Below are 25571 nucleotides of genomic sequence, written 5' to 3' on the forward strand. Positions count from 1 at the left end.
TATGTATAAAGTATATATATATATATAGGTATATAATCCAGAAGCCTTATTCTCACAATTCGGACATGCTTACAGAAAACGGTTATTTTGGTAAAGTTTTAAAGCAAAGATGACAAATATTATATATAATCTGCTACCAGGTTTCCACCAGAGTGTGCTGCTTCTCTATGTTTTGTATTTTCAAAGTGACTATTTTTGAGTTTCAAACTGCTGAAACATGGAAAAGAAGGAAAAATCAACAGATACATTCCTATTGACAATAAGTTTGGTTACAGATTTAGACAAAAGTGAGTTATTTATTGAGACAAGCAAAGGGGCTTCAGAGAATATTTCTGTTACAGTCAGATGGGATTGATCAGATTATTCTATCTGGAACGGTTTCTTGTTATTCCAGCAGCTGGTCAACATCTCTCCTGGTTACGGGACACGTCAGCACACAGTTCTCTGGGCATCTGATGTTTCTCCCACTGATCAGTATTATCGGGAATAAGGAGTGAAACTTGATGATGTCTGCAACCGTGTTAAACATCTGAGGAGGAATAAAACGTGAACTTCAGTAAATAGAATCCAGACAGAGCTTGTTGAATGTGTTTTTTTTAATTGGTCCACTTACATCATTAGAGCGTTGTCCTGTCCCCAGAGCGAACTTACTGGTGCTCTCGAAGAATCGAATCTTTACATTATAAACCTTCTTCTCATGGTACACAGCCAGGACCAGCGGCTCGCTGTTGGTGTTGACGGAGCAGTCTCGCACCAGGAAAGCTCCGTCCTGGTGGGATTAACACAATAAGTTTAGACACATTCAGATCTTTTCTGTTAATGTGATATTAAAGGGGGTCCAGTACCTTGTTGACCAGGTGTAAGGCGTGCTCAGCATCTGCTCGACTACAGGCTCCAACATACCAGTCCTCCTCACAGTAGGTCTGCAAAATATTATTAAGAACTATTATAGAGCTTATTGCAATAGTACAGTGCAAAAATATTATGTTACACGCAAAAGTCCTGCAAGATTAGATTTAAAAAAAAACATTTTTTGTTGTTGTTTGCACTTAAAAAACATACAATCGTTAAGAAATAACAGTATAAGAAACAGTAAAAGAAAATGCAGGAAAGATCAAAAAGCCCAAAGGGCTTATACGCCACCCTCCCTCTTAAACCTATCAGTAACTATACTAAATACTAAATAAATAAAACAATACAAACAAAATTTAAACAAAACAAATACAAAGGTGTAGAACATCTATAGGGATTTTTTGAGCTTGGTCTTAAAAGTATTTAAAGAGGAACATGATTCTGTTAGATGTTTTATGTCTAACACCTTGATAAACTAATGAGAATTTGGCAACAGAGTTCCTACAGAAAGGAATATGTAAATCATTCTTTCTTCTTGTAAGATGTACATGATAATGAGAATTAAACTCAAAGTAACTATGAAAAAAGTTAGGTAAAGATGCAGGAAGGCAAATGACTTTATACATAAGAACGCCTGTTTGATACTTATTGACCTCATAAATTGTAAGTAGTTGCAATTGTTTAAATAATGGTTTAGTTTATGGGCTAAATAAGAAGAGTTAGTGGCAAGTCTTACAAAGGATTTCTGAAATCTATGAATTGCCTGTAAATAAGAATGGTAAGTGCTCGCCCAAATTATATTACAGTAAGATATGTGAAGATAAGGATAAATTAAACTGTAATACAATGTTAGAAGTGTGCTCTTTTTCAAATGGTGTTTAACCCTTTTTATAATGCCCAACGATTTTGAAACCTTTTTACAGACAAGTTCACAATGATTCTTAAAACAGATTCACAATATAATTACTGGACCAAAAGTTAATGTACTCATTATGCACAATGGTCTATTTCAGATTTATATATATTACGTGTACAGCACTTTAATGTTGCAGCTGGTAAACATTAGGCACATTTCAGTTATTTTATATAATGTTGGGAAGTGTAATCTATAATAAGATATCATCATTTATTAGTTTATTTTATGTTTGTATTCATAATTTGAATCTGCAAAGTTACAAGTATCTACAAATGTCAAATTAGTAATCGAGTAAAAGAAAAAGTAAAATATTCTAAAGAGTATTTATTAGCAGGTAGTAGTCAGTTTACCTGTTGAGGTTTCTCCATCGGAATAAAGTCGTGTTGGTCAAAGTCCTCCTTAGTTTGAGGCCACTCATGGTGATGACGCTTCGACGGCACCCTTTCTTTAAGGAGATTCATTAACGTTTACTCATTTAATCAAACAATGTGTAATAATACTGATGTTCTGTAACAGGACTTACCTAGACTTTGTTGTGCTCTAAATAAAAGAAGAAAGAGTTATTCAAAAGTGACTGAACATGAGCTTAATTATCCTGAAAGAACTGAAAAGTGAAAGGCACACCTTGTTTCTAAAGAATGAGTTTCCAGATCCAGAGAATGTCTTAGATTGTTCTGAGCTGATGAAGCGATAATGTCAGCACTCTGGAGACCTGAAATACATACAACATTATTACATTATATACAACATTATAACAGTGAAGATACTTTGTATTAAATGTTCCTTTCACGCTCCTTTAGTTCTTACCTTTGGTAGGTGAATTGAATTCTGTCTGTGAGAAATATTAAAAGGAGTTAATTAAAAATCAACATGGCAGGATGGATTAAGAGTCCATTCTAGTCAGATTACAAATCTGGTTGTTTTGTGTTATTGGTAGAATAAAATATATGTTTTACAAATGTAAAATGAAAATAGCATGACTAAAATTGTTTAATTCTGATTCTGAAATCTGATCGGTTGCATTTTTGACTACTTACTTTTTTAGCTGCTCTATGTCCACTGAAATGAAAAAGGGGGAATTAGTCAAGTCACATTTATTTATATTTATAGAGCACATTTAAAAACTACAGATGCTTTACAATTAGATGAAATAAAACATGAATCATTGCATGGAAAATTAAGGAAATTTCAAATAAGAATGGACAGAAATAAGCGAATAAAATCATGGAATATTAACAACAACAACAAAAAATCACACAAGAACATTACACAAACCGCAAAATAAAATACTAACAAATAAAAGCCAAAGTGGCCAAAAACAGGTTGGTCTTTAGATGGGTTATACATATTTCAGAGGAGAGGTAGATGTAATGGTTCTTTAGTTTGAAAGTTCTCCATCAACTTTTGGATTTAAACATAAAATGACAAAACAAAGACAAAATGCTACTGCTCTGGAATTCTATTCTACTCCGTAATACATACTCCTTCTTTAGACACTTTATTTTTTATTATATTTTATTGTATTTTTATATTTTATTGCTTGAAGTATGCCTAGGTTGTTCTTTTTATTTAATTGTGTTGTTATTGTCTCTGTGTGTAATGCTGCTGCTACACTGTCATTTCCCAGCTTGGGATAAATAAAGTCTATCTATCTATCTATCTATCTATCTATCTATCTATCTATCTATCTATCTATCTATCTAACTATCTATCTATCTATCTATCTATCTATCTATCTATCTATCTAACTATCTATCTATCTAACTATCTATCTATCTATCTATCTATCTATCTATCTATCTATCTATCTATCTATCTACATCACAGAAAGCCTCTAGCATGTTCTGTCTGTTCTGTAATTATCTTTATAACCAGCAGATGGCGCCACTGCTTCACTGTACAAACTGTAAACTCCTTTCACACAGAGAAAAGGGTCACATGGGGTCAGAATAAAAGAGATGCTGGTGTGTTTAGCTGCTTCCTGTCCTGCTAAAGCAATAAAACATGTCTCACTCTCTCCTGCAGGGTTCTCGGAGGACCAGTCCAGACAGCTGGTTCACTAACTCTGAGACCGGCGGCGGCGGCGTTGGAGAGCGCCTGGAAGGACAAAGACTTTAGATAAAAGTCCATCTGTAACCCAGTTAAACCTACAATGAATAACATGAATAGTAGTTGTGCAAATTACCTGTTTGACCGCTGTGATATTAGAAAAAGAGAGAAATCATTACCTAGTACAAGTTCCAATCAAAACAGTTTATTGCCACAAAGACAGAGCCAACAGTATATATGTGGTTCAGGTGTTTACCTGGTCTGCTGGCGGCGCAGGTGCGACCCTCCTAACTGGAAGATTTATATTATTATTAAGAGGAACACATGTTTATGTAGGATGCTTCTGAAGAAAAAGGTGTTGAAAGTAAACTCCTGTAAGTTGCCTTACCTAATCTAGTCTTTCTCCTGCCTGGCTTCAGGTCTCTATTTATTGCAGGCCCTGCATTAAAAAACACAGAATGCAAAAAAGTCATTATATATACTACACATTTACTGAGGTGGTGGTCTTAAGTCCCATTTTCAGGTTCTGGTTCTCAATTTTAGAGGGAAAGTTGACACTTTTAAGTCAACTTTAAGGCTGTAGTTACTTTAAACAATCAGCTGTATTATATGTTCCTAAATCTATAGAGGACAGGAGCTGAAATACCTAAAGAAAAAATAATTAAAATGAAATGATTTTTAAAAATGTTCATTATAGATTCCCTGAAATACAAGAGTAATCCCTGTCAATCACCACAAGTGTGTGGCAATGTCTGAGATCCTGCTCTCTGGCTGTATTCTCTGATTGCTCTTTATTTTCTGCTGTGTTCAGGTTGTTTGTGGGGGTCGGCCTTTGGGCACCGGGTGTTTGGCCTGCATGGGGACTAAACACCATAGACTGTATATAAATAAGCCAAACAACACATGCAGTAAAAGCTATAATAGTGGACACAGCAGCCAAAATAAGAGGGAATCTGGGTTTCATGATGGCTCAGTATGCACTGTTGAAGGTCTAGAGATGGGAAGAGAGCCAACTTTGAATGTAGTGTTTACAGTCAGTGACACTTTCTGCACCGTATATCTTTAAAAAGCATTTCTAAAAAGTGTGCAGGTACCGAAATCTGAGGCTGAATCTGGATCTCTAACTGGCCTCGGGTCACTAGCCAGCTGCTAAGCTAACTGCCTGCCTGTTGTAGTGTTCAGGGATTTATCAGCAATCTGCTTAAATGTTTGCTGTCCTGAGAAAAACCCGACTGTGTGAGAACAATTATCCCTTTGGGGACAATAAAGAACCTAACTAACTAACTAACTAACTAACTTAATGAGGCTATAAGGTCTGCAGAGCTGGTCTTGTGTCTGCTTTCTGTGTTTTCAGTATTTTATGCAACATGGACATTTTTATGAAAGATTTAAATTTAATGTTAAATATTGAATAATGCAGGTTGTGTAACGTTTGATGAGCAGCAAGTAGAAAAAAGTCACAGAGTCAGTATACTGACGTTACACGGCAATTTCTTTCTAAAGGTTGCCAATGCTAACTAATATTAGCAACTATAAGCTAATCAGGTATCAGGCTGTAGCAGCAGTGAATGAAGTCTTCAACTGTGTTTTGTAGCTGATTTATTTTACTCATCAACTGTAAGAAGAAGAATGTTATTTCTTTATTGTTTTGAGCCTTTTTCTCTTCCACAGAATGTCTTAACCACAATCATAAAAAACACAGGTAACACTTTACAATAACCATCTAAGTGATGTTTATAGATGGTTTATAAACCAATTATTATTAACCATTTACAAAATTCAATACATATTTAATCTTTAAATGTTTTCAAGCAATTTCTTAAAAGGTATAAGAAACATTTTTAAATAATTTACATACTTAATATGGTGTTAAAAATGTCATAACAACTGTAAAGCTATTAATAAACTAATAATTATGTTTGATTATGGTAAAGTAATCTATTTGGCATTTATAAATTATAGTTTAACATTATTACATTTTCTATTCACCATTCTAAATGGCCTTTATACGGTTTATAAATGATGATTAAACATTAATTAACTATCTGTTTCCCATCTATAAATGATGGTTATTGTAAAATGTTACCAAAACACATTATGGATAGTTTTGTCATATTACCTAAAGGAGGTGGGGTTTCTCTCGGGGGGGTGGAGACGCCCTGATGGAGAGGAGAGAGACATTTACAGCAGCAGCACAGTTGTAATGCAGCATAAATGTAAAGGAAACACAAGAGAAAGCTTACAGAGCAGCAGGAGGAGAGGCTGTGGGCCGACGCCGAGCGTGGAAGATCCCTGTCTTGAAAGCAAAAGAAGTTGTGATGAAACTCTATCAGCCTCAGTAATAACAGTAGTTCCAGTAGTTTCAGCAGTTTCAGTGTTAGTGAACAGTTTAAACGCTCCATGAGTTTCTCTCATTGCAGTAAACGGGGTGGCTGCTGGTCCCAGCAGTGCTCTGCAGCAGCAGACTGTATTGATTACAGAGGGGAACACTCCAAGTGTGAACACATTTAAAAGCCACATTGAGGATAAAGTTGTGGACGTGCAGCTGTGAGGCGTCTAGCTGTGGGCCTCAGCCTGCAGGAGAGGAGAGGAGTCTATCACTACATGCCTCCTCTCTCCTCTCTCCTCCTCCAGCTCACTACATGCCTCCTCTCTCTCTCCTCCTCCAGCTCACTACATGCCTCCTCTCTCCTCTCTCCTCCAGCTCTGGATCACTGTGATCTCCTGCAGGCTGCTCAGCCAACAGATGGCCCTGGAGACACACTGGCAGATCAGCGTGGCTCCTCTCAGATACACTCGCTTTCATTCTCTCACAGTTATTCTGGTGTTCATACAGCTTCAATCTGATTATATTCACTGGTTCTATTCTCTGAAACAAACTCACTTTTATTGTATTCAAACTTATTTAGGTTTAAATTTAGCACTCATGGTGAACTCTTAGTGTTTTTGGGTACAAGTTTATGAACTATTTATACATTTTCTGTGCTGTATTTTTGCACATTTAAGGCAAGTGGAATTATTGAGATGAGCAGCTGACAGAAACTACAGAAACTAAAGGTCAGATTCCTCCTACAGACGTTCCTCCGTCTGAGTCTCAGCCCACGGAGCGACCACGACGCCATGTTTGTGGTTATTGTTGTACAATTACTGTAAACAAGCTTAAAAAACAAAACTTAAACTAGACATTTGTAAGGATTAAATGAAACTGAATCCACGCTTAAATCTAGTTTAAAACATTATTAAAAACCTATTTATTTATGTATGTATGTATGTATGTTTATATGTATATTTTTATTTTTATTTTTCGTTTTTTGTTATTGTTTATTTGGCTACTGTTCACCCCTCCTGTTTTTCTTTGAGGGGGAGAGAGTTGTATTTTCTCATTATCATTACTATTTATTGTTTTTTGCTTATTTTATGTGAATGTAACTCTCTGGTTCGGGGGGCGGGGGGTTGTTCTAAAAGGGGGAAAAATGGGTGAATTGTACCTTTTCTGATTGAATATGTATTATGTCCTGACAACCCAATAAAGATATATATGAAAAAAAACCAAAAAAAAAACCTATTTATTCTCCTTGGCGGTCAGTCGCAGCTAGGCAAGAATCCTTGGCTTTCTTTTTTTACTTTTTTACCCTTTTATTTGTCTTTTTTTTAAATCTCTAACTCTGTTTTGGATTGAGCTTTTATTACTATTTCATTCTATTGTATTTTATTGTTTTACTGTTTTTAGTATTTTTATTGTTTTCATTGTTTTTATTTATACCTACACTACTGGTCAAAAGTTTTAGAACACACCAACTTTTCCAGAATTTAATTGAAAATGATGCAGTTTAATGTCTCAGTGTACTCTGAAATTAATGCACATTTGCAACATTTAAAATTCTTTACTGAGCATGATAGTGTTTTGAAAGTAAAAAAAAGATTCAAAATCACATTTTATGTTGGACTAAAGGACTAAAAAAAAGACACAAAATGACTAAAAAAAGACACAAAATGACAAAAAAAGACACAAAATGACTTACAAAGGCATGAAAATTATTCAAAAATGGACAAAATAGCCCAAGACTCCATAGAGTTAAGTTGTTAACCCATTTCTTGTTCCCTGAAAAAGGCCTACTTGTATAATTCTGAAATGTACATTATTTTTCAGTTTTGGTTAAGCTTACCTTTTTTTATTTACCTCTGGCAGTTCACCACTTACCTTTGGACCCTTTCAAGCTGTTCATTTGACTTGAACTGCTTGAATTTCAATAAAAAACTGGAAAAATTGGGCTGTTCTAAAACTTTTGACCAGTAGTGTATATGTGTATGATTTATTCTATTTTAATAACTGTACAGCACTTTGGTCCACTGAGGTTGTTTTTACATGTCTATAAATAAACTTTGACTTGACTAAGTAACCTAAAGTGGAAATGAAAGCAGTATAAAATAAGATCAGTGTGAATCTGAATGAAGAGTGATTGTCTCTCTACCTGCATACTCTCTCTCATCGTTTATGGGTCTAGCAGGAAATATTCGAACATGCATCATTTCCTCCTGGTCATCCACCACATCGTACTCCGGCTCTGCCACGTTGTTGTAGCTTCCACATCTCTGGTTTCTGTTCCTGCCTGTCCTGTTTCTATCCTGTGGAGAGAAGTGTATAAAAGACAAATATCATCTTCATCTTTTTTGTTTGAAACTCAGAAAGTCAGAACTAATCTCAAATACACATGTGTGTCAGTTTTGGGTGTAAAATTATGGATTAATGGACTAAATGATGAAATAAAGATGTGTAACTCTATGTTAGTTTTCAAGAAGACTTTAGAACAGGGGTCTCAAACTCAAATTACCTCGGGGCCGCTGGAGGCAATATCAAAATGACCAAAAAAAACTGAATTACTTAAAAAAGACACAAAATGACCAAAACAAAACAAAACGACCAAAAAAGACACAAAATTACAAAAAAAGACACAAAATGACTGAAAAAACACAAAATTACGTTTTTTTAAAGACACAAAATTACAAAAAAAGACACAAAATTATAAAAAAAAGACACAAAATGACCAAAAAAAGACACAAAATGGCAGAAAAAAATAAATTACTTAAAGAAGAAAAAAAATGACCAAAAAAAGACAAACAAATATTAAAAGAAGAAACAAAATGACCAAAAATAGACAAAAAATTACCAAAAAAAGACACAGAATTATTAAAAGAAGAAACAAAATGACCAAAAAAAGACTAAAAATTACCAAAAGAGACACAAAATTATTTTAAAAAGTAATTAAAGGGACCTTCCACACACAACACAGTAAAGTGCCATTCATATAAAACTCACATTAAACTTTCATATCAAGGTGGGGGCCACAAAATATCGTCACGAGGGCCACAATTGGCCCGCGGGCCGCGAGTTTGAGACCCATGCTTTAGAATCTAAAATGATCAAGGGTTACAATGAAATTTGATTGAATTTGATTTTTCAGTTTAAGGTATCATGTGTTTTGTAACAATGTGAATTACTCAGTTAATGTAATGTATATAATGTAATGTATATAATGTCATGTATATAATGTATATAATGTAATGTATATAATGTCATGTATATAATGTATATAATGTAATGTATATAATGTAATGTATATGCATGTAGATGGTACAGGAGAGGCTAAAATCAGCCTTTAGTGGCTTCAGCCTGTTCCTTTTCCGGTTGCTGTCTGATGGATTCTTTTGTAAAAAACATGATTTGGTAACACTTTCTATGAAGACTACATCTATAGTGCATTATGAGCGCATTCATAGTGAATTATAATGCTCATTATAATCAATCATAATGCATTATGACTGCACTCATAAACACATAAAAAGCTTCATGATGCACTATATCAACAGTTATAAATATAGCTTATAATGACTTATAAATCCAAGTGTCTTATGAGTGCTCTTGACTGGTTATAAACTACAGGCTGACTGATGAGGCTTATAATACATTATAACTACTCATACCCCTCTATACACACACCTCAACAATCAATTGTTATAAGGACTCATAGGATGCCATAAGTATAAATAATGACTTATGATGCAGCATAGCTTCTTTTAAATGCATGAAAATGTGTTACACTTTACTTAACGCCAACAATGAAACATCATGATTAGCTATAATGCATTATAGATGCGTCTATATGAACCTCACTTTACTTAAAGCATACATTGATCATTTATTTATACTTATGGCATCCTATGAGTCCTTATAACAACTGATTGTTGAGGTGTGTGTATAGAGGGGTATGAGTAGTTGTAATGTATTATAAGCCTCATCAGTCAGCCTGTAGTTTATAACCAGTCAAGAGCACTCATAAGACACTTGGATTTATAAGTCATTATAAGCTATATTTATAACTGTTGATATAGTGCATCATGAAGCTTTATATGTGTTTATGAATGCAGTCATAATGCATTATGATTGATTATAATGAGCATTATAATTCACTATGAATGCACTCATAATGCACTATAGATGTAGTCTTCATAGAAAGTGTTACCCATGATTTTATTTTGTTGTCTTTGTTTTGTTTGTTTTTGTTGTTGTTGTTGTTTTTTGTAACCGAAATAAAGCATTCATTCATTCATTCATTCATCTTATAACGCTGAGATCTTAGAAACTGTGTTTGTGTCACTAAGATTAGAGAGAAGAAAGAAACGCTGCTTCTGATTATAATCTCACTCTGCATTCATTCATTTAATGGAAACAAATATTTTAATTTGCATTGAAAACAATGAAATCATTAAACCTACAATCCCCCTTGCAGCTTGCTCATTATATACTATAACATAACGTAATATATTCTGAGCTGACAGCTGGTGTTAGATCCTTTAGCAGCTACAACACGATAAGCACAGGAAGCTATAATGAGGTGTTGCAACATAACCCACTGCTTGTCTCCAAGGGATTTCCTTTTTAAAGTTTCACTTTTTACACTCACACAGACACTAACAGGCGCACATTTATAGCCAGTCTCAGAAAGAAGTGACACTGTGTGACAAAGTGTTACATAATAAATATAGTCTATTTCTATTAATTAATGGAACATGACGCAAAGTGCATTGTGACCGGGTATTTCTGTGCAGCTGCGGCGAAGCTGAATAAATGTGTGAGACCATGAATCTGTTATCACTGGATGCATCAATCAGCCAATCAAACAGCTTCTCTCGGCCAGTTTAAAAAGCAATGAGCTTCACATCAGAGGAGTTTCTTTTGCAATGAAAAGGAGAGCACACGGTGGCTTCTCCTGAGAGGAAATTGATGGTTTAGTCCAGCAGGTGCTCTGCCACTATGAAAGGCTTTCCTAAGGAAGAACAGGCTCCATTGTTTCTATGCTTCATGATGAATCCACAGAGTTTACTCAGAAAGACAGTGATTCATGTGACATGTTTGCTATGTGCACAAATGGTGGGAAATTCTTCTAAATAAAGCACAAGTTCAGGTTTTTATGCTGCAAGAAATGGCTGAACAAGGTTGACTCAAGCTACCAATTAGCTCAACAATGTCTCCAGTTTTACAGCATGATTTTGACTCATCAAATGGGAATAAATGGGAATAACTGGTGGCTGATTATAATAATAGTTCTTTTAACCCTATAAAGTCAAGTGTATCACATTTGATACACAAGTTGTTGAGACCTCTACATCATCAGTCTGATATATTTTTTTCCTGAAAAACCTGATGTATACATGTGTTGGAGATTAAAAACAAACAAACTGAGCAACAAATTGCACAAAAATACCAGATGTAGCAAAAATGATACAGGTTCATTGCTGGGTGAAAACTTCATATCAGCAGATAAATAATTGTTTTCTTGCATATTTGAATTAAATGTTAAAAGGAAAGTCTTAATAGGATAAAAATGTTCGGTTTTATGCTTTTGTAAGTTCAAGAAAAACAAACTGTGAGCAACAAATTGCACAAAAGGACCTGATGTATCAAATATGATACAAATTAGAATTCATATATGCAAATTGATATTTTTTTAATTTGTCAGCAGGTTCAATAAATGCTCAAGTTTAAAAAAAATATAATTTTCTGGCAATTATTTCATGGGTCAGGCTTTATAGAGTTAAAGATAATTATCGGCAATTTAAGTTTACTGTGTTAGCTTTTAGGTCAATCTATTAAAACACAGAAATATTCCTCAGCCCTGGTTGACTCACATTGTTAGCACATTCTGGTCCAGTGAGCTGAAAATGTCTAACTCATCTCTGTATAAAGAGGCTTCAGATGGAAGAAGACTTGAGATGACTAGAGGGATCGAAGCGACCAAAAGGGAAGCTGTCTTCATATTTCATGCAGGTGATAGTTACTGCTTGGTTACAGACTCTGCCTTGCTGGCATTTCTGCATTCATGGCTTTAAATTTTCATTTCTGATTAGCATGATCCTTGTTAAAGACAGAGAGTGAAGATCTCAAAGGAGTTGATGTGATTTTGAGAAGTTGATGTGAGGAGCCTAAAGGCAGAAAAGTGATATCAAAGAGAACATTTTGCACCTTGTTCTGTTGCTCTGTGATACATTTATAACAAAAAAATAAAAAAAACATGAGCCAACTATGTAGAGAAACTACATCATAACTAACAAAATCTGTTAAAAAGTGTGTGTATAGATTAAGAGTGTTTCATTAATTCTATCAATGCTATTCCATACAAGCCACTGTGTAAAAAAACAGAATTGATCAAATTGTGTTTACAAAAAAATAATAGCTAATTTGTTTGCACAGTATTAAATGAAAATATTTCCCAAAGGATGTACAAATAAATCACATTCAGTTTTATATACACAGTGTCCCATTTTTTTGGAATTGGGGTTGAGGTATAAATAATCACAATAAATATGAATTTGGATAATTTCTTTGAAATGAAAAACAACTACTTTAATTAAATGTTTAAAAGACACAAATGTTGATTGATGTCTTCAGATAACTCCCTCAAATGGCATTAAAATATAATTAATCTAATAAGCTTTTGTGTATTTTATAGGTGATTTTTGTATTGATCAGTACAACTAAATAAATTAAAATATTACCACGTAATTTAACTTCAAATGCAACAGAAAATAATAGTTATTAATCATAATCCTGGCCTGCTGTGAGTTGTTTTTTGCTGTGCACTAACAATGACAGAGCAGAATCCCTCTCTTTGCTCATTTCTGTGCTAAAAGGTAATTACTCGGGGGGCTCCAGCTCCCAGAGGTTCTCCTGGGAACGTTCATGTGGAACCGTGGGGACGCTATAACTCACCATTATCACAGCAGAGTCATGGCTGCTCCCTCTCTCTCTCAGCTAACCAGGGACTGAAACAAAAATGAAAAACCTCATTAGTTTGGTATTCTGTTAAAGGATGTGGGCTTCCAACACCATTTGTCCTCCGACTTTTCTTCCTTAACATTAACACTCAGAAGAGCAGAAGAACGAGGTCTTTATATAAAACTAGCCGGAGCTTTCTGGCCCCTCGCTGTTCTGACAGTCTGTTGATCTGACTTAAAGTTTAACATTCACTAGAAAGAAGGATATAGTGAACCCAACATGGTTATTATATAATCCAAAAGACAACAAACATCCTTTATCAGGAATATATAATTAAATTAAAGTTGCTCTATGTGTGGCAGCATCATGGAAATCTGACTCCCCTCTTCTTTTTACATTTTATTTTATTTATTTTTATCCCATTTTTAATGTATTTTATCTTATTGCATCTTACTGATCTATTGTTTACTACATCTCTTTGTATTGTGTTATGTATTTATTGTTTGTGCAGCACTTTGGAAACCTTGTGTTTGCTAAAATTGTGCTATATAAATAAAGGGGATTGGATTGGATTCTTATTGATAGGTGGTCTGTTGAGATGAATAGTTGCATCCCTCTGGAAAAAATCTGAAAATTTGGCAGCCATATTTAGACCATATCGGTACATCTCTTACACCAAGTGCTTCATGTAATCGTTTGTATTGATCTTGAACACTGACTTTTTTTTTTTTTTTGTTAGATTGGGGGGCTTTGTTATGTCTCTATACTGTTGGTATATTATATGTTTATATGTTTATATTTGTACACATTACATGCATAAAACTGAAAATAAAATATATATATATATAAAAAAAAAAAGAATATAGAATTAATTACAAAACTCCTATAGCTAACTCAGAATCATTCTACTGTCTAGGTCAGAGGTCTCAAACTCAAATGACCTGGGGTCACTGGAGGCAGTATCAAAATGACCAAAAAAGGTAAAACTAAATTACTTAAAAAAGACACAAAATTACCAAAAAAAGACACAATTACCAAAAAAAGACGCAAAATTACCCCAAAAATACACAAAATTACTAAAAAAGACACAAAATTATTGGAAAAAGACACAAAATTACTTAACATAACAATTTCATTTCTTCCGATAACAACAACACGGCAGATAATAAACGGTCCGGTAGCAGCTGCCTTTCTTTTTGTTAACGTCGTCATAGAAACAAGTGAAACAAACCTCCAGCTTGTGCAATAAAGGGACCTTCCACACACAACACAGTAAAGTACAATTCATATAAAACTCACATTAAACCTTCATATCAAGGTGAGGGCCACAAAATATCGTCACGAGGGCCACAATTGGCCCGCGGGCCGCGAGTTTGAGACCCCTGATGTAATCGTTTGTATTGACCTTGAACACTGACTTTTTTTTTTTTTTGTTAGATTGGGGGGCTTTGTTATGTCTCTATACTGTTGGTATATTACATGTTTATATGTTTATATTCGTACACATTACATGTATAAAACTGAAATAAAATACTTAAAAAAAAAAAAAAGAATATATAATTAATTAGAAAACTCCTGTAGCTAACTCAGAATCATTCTACTGTCCAGGTCAAACAGAAATTACTTTTGGGAATCAGGAATTACTTTTGGGAAGGTCAGACTCGGACTACCAACTCAAGATCCTGGCGGGAATTCTGCTGTATGAACATAATATGATATTTTGTGACTTTGAAATTGAAATCTATACAGTGGGGTCTCAGGGACAGGATGGATGCTGGAGACAGCGTGCTGAGACCACTTCCTGCTGCTCTCTGGTCCATCAGACAAGCAAGAGATTACCTAAGAAATAAGGATTTTTTTTGGTGTAATAATGGCTTTTTCACATTGCACCTGGTCAAAATCCTGGAACAACTCAGGACGGAGGAAGAATAACTTAATAAAGTTCTTTTGGTTGCGAGCCAGAAAGACATCACACGGAAGTGACTGCAGCTATAAACCGCCCTCACATTATCAACTAAATACACTGTTTGGATGTTTGGCTACAATTTCAACAATATATATGCATATATTATATGTGCGACTATGCATGTATGTCTGGGTGTGTTTATGTGTTTGTCTAAACAAAAAGGTATTTTGAATTGTACATATTTCTCTTTTTATATTCATATTTTTATAGACTCTTAAATGTTGCACTTACTGGAGAGCACTTTGACTTTCGTTGTACATGTGACAATGACAAATAAAGACCTATTCTATTCTATTCTATTCTATATTACATTTAAAAAGATAAAATGAAATAAGGAAGTAAAAATAAATGTATACATTTTTCAGCCTAATAGTAGCCACACTTACTGCTCCAGTGTGTCAGGAATATCACAGATTGAGGAACAACTTTATTTTTATCAGAAATCTGAAAGGCAGAAAGAAAACCAAGACTGATTCATGTGTCTTTGTCGTGTTTCTTCCATTTATCTAACATTTCAGCTTTTTGTGACACATGATCAATTTTAAAATCATGTTTCCGGGGAGAGAGGCAACAAGAGGACAAGAGACTCAGGGTCCAATCAATCAATCAATCAATCAATCAATCAATCAATCACTCATTGACAGACAGGTTTTTATCTTTCAATGCTTTTGGCTGTGAAGGAAAACAAAACAGGAAGCAGGAAGGAAATCTACCAGAATAGAAGTTGGGACCTTTAGCGAGGCCCGGGGATTGTGAGAACGCCAGGAGACATTACAGGCTCCCAGCTCAGCGTCCCCACAGGGAGAATCAGACCCACTAGTGGATCTGTCAGTGTGGTCCAACACTCTGTCTGCTCTCAGAGCTTACTGGTTCACGGGAAGTGGTGTTGGATGAGACGTATGAAAGAGAAGCAGATTAGATACTTGGAGCCAGCATCTGAGGTTGAGCAGTTAGTCTGGAAAATAAACTTCTGCCCCATGGAGATTGGGTGCAGAGGATTTGTGGCAACTGAAACCAGCCGACTACTTAAGGATTTGTGACCTGGCTTTGCCACGGGCATCAGAAAGTCTCAGCTGCAGAGAGCCAGAAGAGCTGAGCACAGAAACAATATCAACAGGATCAAACCAGGACAAACGCTGAAGTGTTTGTCAAAAAATGTTCCTCACTGCTGCTGCTAATATTCTCCTTGGTGTTGACATAAATATTTCTGTGCTAAATAAATCCTCTGCTGGTTTGTTTTGTGGCTTATGTATTCATATAGTTTTATTTAGTAGCAGATTGGTGCATTTGTCTAATCTGCTGTAAAATATACAGTATTTTATTTTCACGACATTTAATTTTTGCAGCGAAGATGTTAAAGCGATTATTAAGAATTAACACATGATCACAAGTGTTTAACGTGCAACTAAAGTGACCTTTTTTTTGCATAATTGGCCCATTTTATATCATTTTAACTAATCATTTCGCACATATAAAATTAATCAAAGCAGGATTTTAAACTCTAGAAGAAAATAGTGCATTTCAAAGCTCGTCTCTTCTTTATATCTCAAAACGTTCATCTGTTTTTACAACATATCACCTTTTTTAACTTTTCTACAAACTCACAAATCCAGCTGTTACTCACCTTTTCAGAAGACTTGTAAAAGGAGCACACCTGCCTCAGTGGGTGTCTGGTAATTCCTGCCTAGCTGGTTAATGTATTTGGTTAGAGAAAAAGATAGTCTGCAGTTTTTATTTCCTTCACACAGACAGAAACAGACAGAAACACCTGCTCCGAGTCTGAGTGTCGCGCTCAGCAGCCCACTGCACTAACCCAAAATGACTTCCTGTGTGGTGAAGAACTGGCCTATAACCTGAGGTCTCCACTCAGACATTAGAGGCTGAAGGGCTCCTTCGTCTTCTGCTTCTGTGGTCGGATATCAGACTTGTTGTAGAAACATTGCTTGATATATTGTTTGTAAAAGTTATTTTAATTTTTTCTTGCATCAAAAGTCATTGACGGTTTGATCGACAGCCTTAATAATGTTTCCTCTCGTAGCTTTAGTCACGTAGTGTTGGTGACTTCTGCTAATGTGAGACTTTTTTTTTTACACACCAGCATATTTATGTGACTATAGCAGACTATTTGTACAGTAAATCAGGGTAAAATCAATCTGCCATTGCTTCAGGTATATCTTTTAATCTGAGCAGGAATATTGTGACATTTCAACATTTGTTCTGCTAAAAGCAAAATGAAGGTGACAGTTACTCGTTTCATCAGATATTTTTTTATATCAAACAAGAAAGTGGATCCAAATAATAATTTGTAAGTATATCTTATTCAAGCTTAAACTCCATAACTTTCAATTAATAGCATAAAACTTGAAATGAAAAGTGCCACTAAGGTTACACTTTAACCCATAAGAACCCATGGTGACACCCGTGAAGCAAACACTTTAAATCTTCTAGAATCTCCCATATTCAGCTTTATGCTTCACATTAACTCATTAAATCTCTAAGTGACGTATACTCAACACCCTGGTGTGGTGGTCATGTGACTTTAACAGGAAGTGACTACTCCAAAATGTGGCTGTGACTGGAAACAGAAATGTGAAAAAGTAGCTAATTTCAAAAATATATATTTTCTTTACTAGACTAAATTTAAAACCATTTAACAATTCTAATCCATTAATAGTTTGTCCTGTATTGCATTTAACTTGTTTTGACGACTTTTCCTGAACAAATTAAAGTCACAATTTTGATATATGTTATGGAGATGCAAACAAAAAGGCAGATGGTTATTTGTTTTTATTTATTATTGATTTATTATTATTTTGTTACTTAAAACAAATCTTAAAAATAATTTGTTGTTAAGCAGTACTATTAATGTCACAATTTTGATAAATGTTGTGGAGATGCAAAGAAAAAGGCAAATTTGTGTTTCTGTAAGCAGAAAACGTGTCTAGTTTTTTATTTTAAATAAGAAATATTATAAACATAAATACCTTAAACGCCCATTGTATTGTATGGAGTTGTATGCCACATCACAGATCTTTGATATTTAGGGGTACTATTTTTTTTTTAAAAACATCATAAATGTGTTCTATGTGGTTCCACTTGGTCTGTGGTATACCCCCCATAATTTTCCTTCAAGGATAAATAGGTCTGGGTTCTTCTGGGTTGAAAACTCTCCCTGATCATTCTAAACTTCACATGGTCACATCTTCGGCACTTATAAATTAATGTCCAGTTACAACATTTAAAAGCAACATGGGACGCTGGTTACCATATATGACAAAATTCAGACAATGTGAGGCATTAAGCTCCAGCTATTAATAGTTTTTATATAACAGCTGAAATGAGACAGAAAAACCTGCTGAATCATGCTGAAAGTATATTTTCTGCATGGGCTGCAGCAGGTTTACTGGAGCGTGAATACGGAGCTCTGACAGCAGTTAGAGGTAAAGAGGTGGCCATTACTCCATCTTATTTAAAATCTTGCGGCTTTGGCCAAGATATTATATATTATATGGCTGATATTCTGTTTAAAAGCCTCACCTTCAAAAGCTGTGACCTTAAACAATATGTTCAAACTCACCACAGATACTTTAGGTTACTTTTGATCCCTCGAGGAAGAGAACGGCTTTTTGGGAACAAAGATTACCAGAATACAGCCTAAAAGATGCTGCAAGCTGCTTATTAACACCCATATTTGTGTTTGATGGTAGGCGTGAATGGTCAAAAAACTAAGGATGTTCCTCCAGGAGACTGATGTTTGTGTCCCATGTAAAAATTAAGAATAGCTACCACTAGGGGTGTGCCATATTTTTTATTTTTTATGGTTAAAAAAAATGCAATAAAAGCTACTTAGTCTCTGTCGCTAAACACATGCAGTTTTCAAAATAAGAGCACAGTGTGTTAACAGAATCCACCACAGAACTCACAAGAAGACTGTCAAAATAAGATGCCTTAAATAAATTATTCTCCTTTACAAAATGTCATGAAAATATGCCCCCGGAACCCCGAAATGGTTATTTTTATTATTTGCTCATAGTCAAGAGTCAAGAGTAAATTTTTTTGTATTTGGCAACTGTTGAGATTGTTTGCACTTCAAACTACATTTTAGATTTTTATTCATTTATACAGATTAAAAAAAAAAATCATATTTTCTATATCTTTTTAAGTATTTCGTAATATCGTCACGAATATCGTTTTCGCAAAAATAGCGTGAAATATTATTATTATATTATAGCCTGAGATATTATTTTAGGGCCATATCGCCCACCCCTAGCTACCACTTAATTTAGAGTTTTGAAGTTCTGAAATGTTGCTAAAATCCCTCACTGCAAAGTAGAACTGTACTGAGGTTAAAGTTGAATCAGGAAGTCAGTCTGTCAACAACAGATTTTAGTTAATACAGTTTGTTTCTCTTCTAAATAAGTTTGAATAACTGGAGCAAATCTTTTCACGCAGCTGAGTTATTTTCATCGAGGTCGCTGTACACCCAGAAATGTAGTTTTCCTTCATATATTTTATATGAAAAACTGGTCAAACAACGATCTGTGATTTGAAGGATGCAGATCTATATGACTACCAGCTCTGTTCTTTTATCATCTTTCGGTTCCTTATTTGAAAACAGTTTTTAAGTTTCAATTAAAAATCCAATGTAGCACAGTGAAAGTGTCGGGGATAAATGTTGCACAACAAACTGTAGGTTAAAGTTTGTGTTTATTAACGCTGCCGTGTTGCAGCGATGTTGCATCAGCTCATAAACGCTGAGCTGACCTGCCCTTGTTTTTAAAGCGAGCAGAACTATGACGAGGTCTTCCTGTCTCAGCGGGTCGGAGGCCCGGCCTCCTCAGAGCTGCAGCTAGCAAGGTCAGCCTCTCTCCTGTGGTTTCTTCTGCAATGGTATAGCCTGACTTCCTGTCAGAGATTACCATCTAGCCTCTCATATTCTCACTGATGCTTATCTTTGGAGCCGCAAACGCCAACTCCCCGAACATCTCTACACCTTGGCCCCCAGCGACGGCCCCAGCGGCCTGTCAATCTGGCAGCTCATCCTGTGCCCCCCCCCCCCCCCCTAGACCCCCCCGTCCTCCTCCCAGCAGCCAAAAAACCAACCCCCCCCCCCCCCCCCCCCCCCCCTCTGTCCTGGACCTGTCACTAAGAAACCAGATCCAGAGTCCCAGCCTGGGGGGTGAGGAACACAGAGGTTGAATATGGGTGAGGTGTGTGTGTGCAACCAATATTTCTAAATGTGTACCAGCTAATACAACCATAGTGCTTCATGCATTCACAGGCATCAGAGTTAAAGTCGTGATGTTGGATTCCAGCTCCACAGGAAGGATGCATGTGATCACGATAAACCACATCAAGTGAGATTAGCATGTAAGACCAGCTGCAGGCGTACTCAGAGTCAGGAGGCCCTCCTTTACACAGAATAACCACAAAGTCAGGTTTCCTATTAAATAATGACTTCACTCTCACAAATTAACTTTGACAAACTTATTTTCATTTAATTTTTGTCTTGAGAGAACCACATAGAACTTTTGTCTCAAACTCTGGGGGACCATGCTGTCTAATAGTGTATAATCGTGTTTCTTTCTTAGAAATGCTGGCAGCATGTGGATGATAATGTCAGTCTTTGGGTTCGTCCATCACTGTTGAATAGACTGATAACAATGTTTGCACAAATGGTCCTTCTCATTCTGTGTTTAACATGCAACTAACACTTTTAAAGAATTGTCCAAATGTTCATGGTTCCCAGAGGGTAAATCCTAAAGACTGGAGGTCCACTGACATGTCCCTTCCTCTACGTGGTTCACATTGTGGTCATGATTCAACAATCGTTAGGGTCACATAGATGTCTTTGGTGGTTTCCCTGACATTTCATGTAGTTCCCCCATGAAGTCAAAATTGTAATTTCTCCAATACTTTAAGTTATAAATATGACCACACACCTGCAGAACAATCAACATTTCCATTAGCCCTGTTATACTGTGTGTTTCGTGCTAAGTGTTAGCATGCTAACTGAAATGTTCATGTCACACACTAGGTTATTGAGAGTCACAAATTTTAACCTAAGTGCATGTTTTTGTACTGTGGGAGGAAGCCGGAGAACCCAGAGAGAACCCACGCTGACACGGGGAGAACATGAGAACTCCACATGGAAGAGCTGCAGGCTGACGACCTTAAACTTAAACTTTATACCATTAGCATGTTAGCATTATCTTTTGGAGCAAGATAGGATGTTGATGCATTTAGCTCATAGCACTACATGCTTCATATTCTGACTGTTAGTCAAAGTTATGTCTCCAACTTTGTCTCAAGCAACAATCCTAACATCCTGATCTCTAGTAGGTGTGATGTTCACCATGTTCACCATCTCATTTTTGCATGCTTGCACTACTTAAAAATATAAACAAAGAATAACTAACTACACTGGAGCTGTACAGATTACAGACACCACTCTGGGCTGAAACACACAGAAAATACCTCTTCTGCACGTTTTATCTATTTATTTATTTTAAATTGTTATCATTTGATACATTTTTTTTGCTTTAAAGTTTACAATTTGGAGCTGTACTTGTGAAGTAATCGATACAATTAAAGAAGAACCAAAAGCCAAGAAAAGGCAGTAAAGGACAGATTGTTTTCTTCTTGGTAAAGAAGTCAATATTATCAATGAAAATAAAAGTGACTTTAAGGAGGGTTCATAAATCCTGACAAGTAAAAAAGCCAGCCTTAAAAGAGAGGGTCGAGTCTTAATAAGGGTTCAAATATGAGGCTTTTTTTTTCTATCCAAGGCATTTATAGTGTTTGACTCCTGTAAATATGAAGAGTGATGGCAGTAACAGCGTGGGTCATTTTGTATTTCAGCAGACCCACACTGTTCACACTCACTCTTGTCTTGGCTGGACTGTAAACTGTAAACTTGGGCAGTGGCTGGCCAGCAGTTGTCTTCTCTAATCTGCAGTAAGAGAAAGATGAGATAGTGTCATACAGCCAGATAGATAGATATGATCAGAGAGAGGAGAGGGCAGTCTGGCCGCGCTGGCTATCTCTGGTGAGAGTGTGATTCAGCAGCGTGAATAATTAAAGCTGGGAGCTGCGATAGGAATCTGTAGACGCCAGGGTCGGATAATACTGGACGGATATCAGGGCCTTTGGTGGCGGCTGAGACGACATTAGTCACTCTGCCGGTGCCCCGGGCCGCCGCCAGGGCACCCAGCTGAAGGTCACCACATGATGGATGGACGGGGAGCGGCGGCGGCGGCGGCTCAGCGCTGAAGTTGACTAGAAAACGAATGTCCTGTACATGAAATATTACCCTCATGAAGGAAGATACCTGATCTGATACTGCAGCAATGTGTCAAGGCTTTGTGAACTGGTTAACACATTATAGAGGAAGCATATAAAGTGATTTTTAGCTGCATCACAACACTTTCAGCTCATCAAGGAATGACTCATTTGCCATTTGACTGTATTTAATCATCAAAATGTTCATTATAATTGCAAAATGAAGGGTGAAAAGCTTGCATTTCCTGCTCTGTGTTTCTATGTGCTGCAGTTCGAAGGGTCACACTCACAATGTTTTCTTCTCCGCTACGCCAACATTGTTCTGCGTCTCTGTGAACCAGATGTCTTTCATGTTAGCTGCAGAGAGATCCAGAGAGCTGTGAGTGTAAATGTTGGGAGGAGGATGTGTTATTTTTGAGAACCAGTCCTCTGCAATCAGCCACCACTGCCTCCTCACTCACTGTTTTATTCATGGCTTTATAAAAACCAAAATTCATATTGTTTGTCTGGCAAATGATGCTGCTCCAAATATAGACTGTGGGTAGTAGCACAGCATGCAGAAGTTAGTGAAACATGTTTCTGTATGAACCACAAAAGAGAGTCCTCCTCCTCCTCACCAGGCAGCATTAGTGTGATGGTACAGTAGCTCCTCTCAGCCCGTGCCACAGCTCCATTCATTATACTGCTAGCAGTGTTGGCAGAGCCTCCATGACGGCACGGAGCCCCGTATTCAGGTCAACTCTCAGCCAGAACCATTCCTTGATTATTCCTTATTTATCCCAGTCATTCCCCCTGCTGTGGTGAGGATCCCTGGAAGATGTGTGTCTGAGTGAAGGAGCCAGGGCTAATGAGCTGAGCTCTGATTGTTAGCAGCTAGCTGTGGAGCTTCACCCCATCACAACACATTCACATCATCTACATCTTCTTCAAGCCAATAAAGCAAGATAGTAGACTAATGTTCTAGTAATCTGCCAATGTGTAAAACACTGACATGCCGATGTGATGTGATTCAAAAATGCAGTAGATAGATAGATAGATAGATAGATAGATAGATAGATAGATAGATAGATAGATAGATAGATAGATAGATAGATAGATAGATAGATAGGTAGATAGATAGATAGATAGATAGATAGATAGATAGATAGATAGATAGATAGATAGATAGACTTTATTTATCCCAAGCTGGGAAATTACAGTGTAGCAGCAGCATTACACACAGAGACAATAACAACACAATTAAATAAAAAGAACAACCTAGGCATACTTCAAGCAATAAAATATAAAAATACAATAAAATACAATAAAATATAAAGTGTCTAAAGAAGGAGTATGTATTAAGTAGTAGAATAGAATTCCAGTGCAGAATAACTATGAATATACAGTATAAATATGTTGGTGCTATGAAACAAATAAGGTGCAATGAACAGTGTGCATAAAGAACACATAAAGTGCATAGACAGTATGTAATGAACCAGGCTATTATTTGTTATTGTACAGTGTGATGGCATGTGGAAGGAAAGATTTTTTGTATCTGTCCCTATGACAGCGGAAACAATATGTTTTTCCAATGAAAGACTTCCATCTACATGTATAACAATACTGATTATCCTAAAAGGATTGCACAGCTTTTTGTGGCAGCCGAATCAACACAAATAAGCAAAAAACAAACGGTTATTCTCAAAGTTCCTTCAAAGTGTGAACTGCTTTAGTTAGACCTACAGTAGGTCCTCTGACTGTGATGCCAAGCAGATAGTGTCTCACTGCTTCTCTGCTATCTGCATGTATTTAAATGAGGTGAATACTTCCCCTTTCCTGCAAACGAGCCTCACTGCAAAAACCTTCCAGTTCACCAAGATTAGCACTAATAGCCACCTGCAGTTACAATGAAATGATTCAGGTCTTCAGAGAGTTGATAGTAATTTAATCACATTTATAAGTCGTGTCCTCTGCTTCAAATCATGCTGTTTTCTTTTACAGTGTGAAGGTGTGTGTTTGAAACACTAACAGCACTGACGGACTGGGATATTAAATCCTAAACACCGTTTCTCTCTGTCCCGTTTAAATGACTTGCCTGAAGTTTTGAAGAACGCCTCGTCGCTCTGGACTTGTAGCTCACTGTCTATTAATTTAATTTTCTCTTTTTTTCACTGTAATTGTTCTTGTTCTGCCTATTGTGTTCTTGACAAAAGGGCAACCTTTTCCACATGGAAGTAATCTGAAATAAAGAAAAAAACACAAAAACATCTCGATATCATTTCCTGATAATTCTGTATTAAACATGCATCAGTGCAACAAACAGTCCAACTGCTAATTCTTCCAAGAATCGTAGCTGGTGTATTCATTTCCGATTAATGTGGTGCACCTGGCACACAGTCTACACTCAGCCTGCTGTGGTGAACACAGATACCATCAGCATGTGTTTCTCTTCAAATGAAACAAGTCAACACACTATTATCGCTTATAAATCCACTGAAATTTACAAAGCATCTGCAGTTTATTGAATCATGTTTATGAGCCCCAAAAAGTTGACATTTGTCTGGCTCTTCTGCTCTTTATATGAAAGCTATTTTGACTTTTGACATTTACAGTGTAGAATACTTTTCTTCCAAGTTGTCTGCTCTCATTTCTGTGATTTAATGAATAGCACACATTAGTCTGTTCCTAATTTAATAATAATATTCTATTTGTTATCAACAATTATTTGGAAGGTAACTAGTGGATGTAATTCTGGACAGGGCTGTAGTTACAATTATAGTCTTAGAAACTCCCATGCAACCTAACAACAAATACATTTTGAGTGTTTTATATATATAATATATAATTCCAGGCTGTTTTTATTCACTGTTCATACTTATACTTACACAAGTAATTAACTCTAATTCGTTTATAATCCACATAATCTTGAACCGGGAGGTGCAGCTTGTGACCTCACATATTGACATTTGTTGAACTTTAGTTATTATTGCAATGAATAACAGGAGCAAAGTACGAAGTCACATGGTGTATATATATATATATATATATATATATATATACATAGTACATGGTACAGTACCAATAATGAAGGCAAAAACCACAGGACTTTAGGACTTTCACTCAAGAGACTGTTGTTTGTGTCCCACATGAAATCAAAATTTAGATTTACAAACAGGAGTGCTTTAGTTTGGTTTCACATTTGGTTTCACATTCAACACAAACGGTGTCATATATCACAAGATATCATAACAACA

General features: G+C 36.0%; 1 protein-coding gene across 1 annotated transcript; it reads right to left on the reverse strand.

Annotated features, from left to right (window-relative positions):
* Positions 1-142: 142 nt before the first annotated feature.
* Positions 143-23016, reverse strand: LOC131981450 (cytokine-dependent hematopoietic cell linker). Its single transcript, XM_059345719.1, has 17 exons — positions 22956-23016; positions 22187-22335; positions 8290-8443; positions 6061-6113; positions 5937-5976; positions 4206-4256; positions 4074-4108; positions 3954-3964; positions 3782-3865; positions 2806-2827; positions 2576-2600; positions 2391-2480; positions 2292-2306; positions 2119-2213; positions 846-923; positions 614-769; positions 143-529 (listed from the first exon to the last, which is right to left on the reverse strand). The coding sequence occupies exons 1-17, from the start codon at positions 23014-23016 to the stop codon at positions 386-388; spliced, it is 1263 nt and encodes a 420-aa protein (XP_059201702.1). The 3' UTR covers positions 143-385.
* Positions 23017-25571: the final 2555 nt, after the last annotated feature.

Source organism: Centropristis striata, chromosome 12 (genome assembly GCF_030273125.1).
Source record: "Centropristis striata isolate RG_2023a ecotype Rhode Island chromosome 12, C.striata_1.0, whole genome shotgun sequence".
NCBI lineage: Eukaryota > Metazoa > Chordata > Actinopteri > Perciformes > Serranidae > Centropristis > Centropristis striata.